This window comes from Cyprinodon variegatus, unplaced genomic scaffold, assembly GCF_000732505.1.
Source record: "Cyprinodon variegatus isolate N-32 unplaced genomic scaffold, C_variegatus-1.0 Scaffold794, whole genome shotgun sequence".
Classification (NCBI taxonomy): Eukaryota; Metazoa; Chordata; class Actinopteri; order Cyprinodontiformes; family Cyprinodontidae; genus Cyprinodon; species Cyprinodon variegatus.
This window is the reverse complement of record NW_015151247.1, coordinates 65,174-70,683: the sequence shown is the minus strand read 5'-3', so window position 1 is coordinate 70,683 and position 5,510 is coordinate 65,174. Positions and strand designations below refer to the sequence as shown.

The 5,510-nt window shown below is 39.0% G+C and overlaps 1 protein-coding gene across 1 annotated transcript; it reads right to left on the bottom strand.

Moving 5' to 3' along the window:
* Positions 1 to 1,794: 1,794 nt before the first annotated feature.
* LOC107098638 (fructose-bisphosphate aldolase B) lies at positions 1,795 to 5,120 on the bottom strand. The gene is made up of 9 exons (XM_015396411.1): positions 4,973 to 5,120; positions 4,240 to 4,352; positions 3,950 to 4,161; positions 3,814 to 3,868; positions 3,547 to 3,707; positions 3,377 to 3,460; positions 3,126 to 3,300; positions 2,279 to 2,478; positions 1,795 to 2,041 (listed from the first exon to the last, which is right to left on the bottom strand). The coding sequence occupies exons 2-9, from the start codon at positions 4,349 to 4,351 to the stop codon at positions 1,946 to 1,948; spliced, it is 1,095 nt and encodes a 364-aa protein (XP_015251897.1). The 5' UTR covers position 4,352; positions 4,973 to 5,120; the 3' UTR covers positions 1,795 to 1,945.
* Between the last annotated feature and the right edge of the window lie 390 nt (positions 5,121 to 5,510).

Genomic DNA, 5,510 nt, shown 5'->3' with positions numbered 1-5,510 from the left:
AATATAATATACAAGTTTCACTTTTTAAATGGAATTACTGAAATCAATCTACTTTTTCATGATATTCTAATTTTATGACCAGCACCTGTACACCTCCTGTTTAGTTTTTCAGTGCTGGTTACTCTTCATTGCTTCGATCCTCATCGTAGCTCCTGGTTTTGATTTCTTGTTTTTTTGTTCCTGGATTTGTGTTTCTTTTGCCATCTGCATCCCAATTAAATCTGCAAGAACACATCTCTGCATTTGGGTCCTCAACCAACCCCCTCCACCCAAACTTGACACTCAGGTCTTCTAGTTCAAGCCTACTCTGTACCCCCAGAACTAGAACCAAACATTGAGAAGCATGCTCCATTTGTGTGGAACAAACTCCCAGAAGACTGTAAAAGTACTGAAAGCCTGAGTTCTTTTAAGCCAAAGTTAAAAATCAATTTTTTAGAGCTGCCTTTGACTGTTGAGGTTAATCGGTATTTTTTGTTGAAGGTTGTGATCCAACTGTTTTATTTTATTTTCTACCTGCTTTTACCATGTTTTTTTGTCACTTTTATTCTTATTTTGTGGTCAAATACTTGTATTTGTTTTACAAATATGTTCGCCTTTATTTGTCCTCTATTTTATTGTCTAATTCATTTAAAGCACTTTGAATTATCCATATACTGAACTGTGTTACACAAATAATATTGCCTTTTTTTTCTTTTTCTTTTTTAAGAATGTAGAGTATTTAGCTCTGTCCTTTTTACTGTCAACTCTCCTCGGCCCCCAAAATAATGATAGATGTTTGAAGCTCTCTGTAATTATAATGAGGCCTTTGACTCTTCAATGCTCTTTGCCTAAACTGTCAGTTTAGATGGCCGGCTGAGTTTTTGTTGCTTTTTAATCTCACTCCATTTTTAGATAATGGATTTACGAAGGTCTTTAATGGCTGGGATATTGTTTCGCTTATGTTCTGTAAAACATCCTGAGGCCTTAACAGAACAAATGTATTTATGCCAAGACTGCATTCAATAAAAGTGGACTATTTTTAATGATAAAGTGATTTCTGACTGCAGCTGGTGTTTCTGTTTTTTTTTTTTTTTTTTTAGGGCTGTCAGAGTGAAGGTAGCTGAATATTTTATTTTTATGTAAAGTTTGGAAACTTTAAATTATATTCTTTAACATGGCCATTTTGTATAGCTTTATATTGTGCTATCAAGAATAATAAGAAAAAAACTTAAAATATGCAAGTAATATAAATTCCACAGGAGAAAAGTTTTTGAACAACCAGTTTGAAATTTCCCATGTCTTATTGTAGCTAAATTTACCTTTCCTCTTTATATTTCTTTATTATTCTGTCATAGTATTCATCTTTCTTATTATTAAATATTATTTGTCTGTAGTAAAGTTGGGTGAATACTTTTTATTTCTCTGAAGGCTTTATTATTTAATCAATCTGCTGATCTATAACACTCTTTTTATCAGCTTATTTTATATCTATTTTCACTGTGAATTCAGTTAAATGCATTAATAAATATTAACACTTTCATCATCTGTTTTTAAACCTTAGTTTAAATACATCTGGCTTCTGTTGTGGCCGGTATGCAGAGCTGTAATTGTTTATGTCGTTATGAATAAAAAGAAGCACTTTTTTTTTTGCAAATTCTGATGAAACATCCGTGTTGTGGTATTTAAACTACACCGTAGCTGACCAACCTTTATAGAGTGCAGGGTTTTTAAAGAACGGCTTTAAGAACTGGACAACCAAAAAAAAAAAAAAAAAANAAAAAAAAAAAAAAAAAAAAACTCAGCAAAAGTCAAATATCTTTGGTATTTTCAGGTTATTACCCTTGATTTAATGAATGTTGGCAAACAGTAGCTTGACATAATGGTGGAAATCCTCTGTTATTATTGGTGATGCAGGGAAACTGAACATCAGCCTTTGGTCCATATGTACTTTTTAGTGTTTATAGTTTTAATAGACATAGCTGGCAGTGTAAAGGGACTGCATGGCCGCCTGGCTAGCTGGGGTAGCAGGCTTGTACTCTCCTTTGGACGCCAGGCCATTGATCTGATGAGAGCAGAGGAGAGGAGAGAAGGACAAAGTCAAACATGAGTGTTAATGATCAGCCAATGCATGCGTCAAACGAGTGCAAGACAGAACAGACAAAACGTTTTAAGGAATCAATCATTTACAAAACAGTGTAAAATTGAGTAATTCAAGATAAGAAATATTTAAAGTCCATAACACCTGATTGATAAGTGGGAAGTGTGATGACTTCCTGTCTTGTCTGTTTGTAATGCTCACCTTGGCCCTGGAGCAGAAAGCATCCTGCGCAGCTTTCCTGTTGGCATCCTTGCCCAACCAGGCTGCTAGTGCAGAGGCCTGGAGTGCTCGGCCATAAGAAAAGGTCAGCTTCCAGGGGCGGTGGAGGGGCACTTGGTTCATGGCGTTTAGGTTCAGGGAGGCCTCCTCCTCGCTCTGTCCTCCAGAGAGGAAGCAGATGCCTGGAAAGGTCATGAAAAAGATGCTAAAAAAGCTGCATGTACACGGGCATCTTAAAGGCACATTTCAGTTTTTAAACAAAAGGCTACAGATTATCTTTCTTTTTGACAGCACATGTTGACTGGATTGGTTTCTTTAAAATCCATCTGTTTCACTGTTTTTGTTTGTTTGTGGTGGATGGCTTTTTAAAGAGAATTATTCACACAGGAAATGGACATGGGATGGTGTGCATCACCAATAATCTTTCTGGGTGTCCAAAAAGCAGAACATAACCTGGTGGAGAGGTTTTAATACTGCCCCAATTTTATATCAAATACATACTTTTACGCTCCAATTGCTTGTTTTATAGGAAAAGCCACAGAGGTGCACTTCCCCCTACCTATATCTACTATATATAGTCATTATTTCTCTGTAAATCCAAGGCAAACATGATCAAAACAAGTTAAATAATGTCAGGGTTATTTGATGGTATTCTAGAAGATAAAGTCTACTTTTGTGGCCCATCTCAGAAGTTTAAGCTCATCTAATCCTGCTTTATATTAAACTAAGAGCACTATCTGTTGCTTCTGACCTTTTACCAGAACCTCATTTGACCAAATCTTAAATACTAATTGCCTGTGGAATAAGGAGGCAATTGAATCGGGCTTACCCGGCACAGCAGCAGGTACAGTGCGCCTCAGGGTGGTTACTGTTGCGATAGCAACATCCTCAGGGGTGTATTTCTTGGTGCAGGAGTGTCCAGCTGTGACCATGTTGGGCTTCAGCAGAGTGCCTTCCAGGTACACGTGGTGGTCATTCAGGGCCTTGTAGACAGCAGCCAGGACCTGCAGATGAAATACATGAGTGTCCATTGTTTTTGTGTAATTAGTAAAGTGATCATCGCTTATATAGTGAACTAACCTTCTCAGTGGCATACTGGCATCGCTGCAGGTCATGGTCACCGTCAGGCAGGATTTCAGGCTCCACGATGGGCACCAGGCCATTCTGGAGAAGACAGGGGTAAAGAAAATTAGAGAAAGCAGGCTTCTCCATCTGCTGGGCATTACAGAAACTGAAATTGTGACACAAACCTGTTGGCATATGCTGGCGTATCTGGCAAGGACATTGGCGTTCTCAGCAATGGCAAGAGGCGACGGGCAGCCATGCGAGATCTTGAGCACACACCTCCACTTAGCGAAGTCACAGCCGTCCTTCTTGTACTGGGCACAGCGCTCCGAGAGGCCATCAAGACCTAAACAAGAAATCAGCAGTCTGTATTGTTTTGATGTTTTTTGTTTGTTTGTTTGTTGTTGTTTTTTAAAAAATATGCAAAGAAGAAGATATGTTTTAGTGGTTACCTTGAGTGGTGGTCTCTCCATCTGTTCCATTCAGACCTGCTGTTCCTTTGTCAACCTGAATTGATTAAATAAAATTTAGATCAATCTAAAAATATCAGCAATCTTTTATTAATGTAGATAATGAAGATCTCCTTACTTTGATGCCAACAACCATCCCCTTCTCCTTAACAACTTGGGGGAAGAGTTTACCACTGTCTGACTTCTGATACAGTGTCTCGTGGAAGAAGATGACCCCACCGATGCTGTTAGAAATGGAGGGGTCGGACGAAAAAAGGATCTCCCGGAAGGTGCGGCGGTTCTCCTCTGTGTTTTCCACATTGATTTTCTGCAGCCTCTTTGCCATGGTACCTTGAAAGAGTAGCACGGATTTTTAGTAAAAGGCCCATGACCCATAATGACAGAATAACAACCAACACCCTTGCTAACCTGTGGATTCATCTGCAGCCAGGATTCCCTTCCCTGGAGCCACGATTCTCTGAGCAATGTCAGAGAGCTCTTTCTTCTGCTCAGGAGTCAGGCCTGGGAACTGATGAGTCATCCTTGCAGAACAAAATTAGATGATTAAATGCAACTTAAAACCTTAAAATGCAGGAGGAAAATGCTGCATTTCCTAAACCTTAAGCAAACGTCTGTTATTACGTTCGGCTTCTCCTGCACCACCTCCTCAGTTAAATATTTGGCTTGCATGGTTGAACTTTGGCCTTGAAAACAGATAACTTCTCCCTTTCAGATGTGCATCAAGAGTTCATAGTTCAGATTGCAACAAGTTTACCAAAGTTTTTCTGCCAAGGAATGCAACAAGAACAAGGCACTTGGGATTTTGATGAATATACTTGCAGTGCATTAAGTTTGGGCAAACAGGAAGTATTTGCACAAATTCTGTACTTTTTTTACTTGCCATTGCTTTTTATGCACCATATTTTTAGGGGGGAATCAATACAATTCCTATTGGGAGGGAAAAATTGAACACATCTGTTTATCACAAACTGAGAATTATTAATTACCAAAAAGTTCTGCTGTTTAGAGTCAATTACAACTTGTAAACATGTGCAAAGTCCCATGCAAAAACACTAATGTGTAACAATTCTACAGAGACCTGTCAAATTCTGTGCAATAAACAAAGGGTTTTATTTAAAAAAAACATCCAAATGCTACTTACTTGAGAGATTATTGTCAAACTGCGACGACAGTTGAAGTGACAAACGTCCGGCTGATCGGGATGAAGCAGAGGACAGAAAGTGGGTAAAGAGTTGTATTTATTCTTGTTGGAGGCGATGGGGGAGGTGCTCATGAAGGCGGGTCGAGGGAGGAGGGTGTCACACTGCAAAAACAATTGGCCCCCACCAGCCTCACAGAGGCGGGCCCCATGATGAGGATCTGTGGACCTCATGGTTCATGACTTGCTCTGAGAGAGAGTGTGGAGAAAACATGAAAGGGGACTTTGTGCGCGTGTAAAATCACACAATGTCTGCATGAGCGTTTAAAGAAATGTGGAAATGGGAGAACTCTGCCACAGATGCTGTAATTCAGGTTTTTCTTCTTTGTTTGGAGGAAGTATGGGCATTCAAAAGCAAAGAACTAATATCAATTATGTTGATAAAAGAATCAGGATAATCAAGACCTACAAGTTAAATGTAATCTTTATCAATGCACAGAAAGCAGTTCAGGCATGCAGAGGTCCCACTTATATTCTGTTT

Coding starts and splice junctions, on each gene's coding strand:
- LOC107098638 (XM_015396411.1), bottom strand. CDS start 4,351: ATGACTCATCAGTTCCCAGGCCTGACTCCTGAGCAGAAGAAAGAGCTC. Junction 4,162..4,239: donor GGCTGCAGATGAATCCACAG/GTTAGCAAGGGT, acceptor TACTCTTTCAAG/GTACCATGGCAAAGAGGCTG. Junction 3,869..3,949: donor GGATGGTTGTTGGCATCAAA/GTAAGGAGATCT, acceptor TAATCAATTCAG/GTTGACAAAGGAACAGCAGG.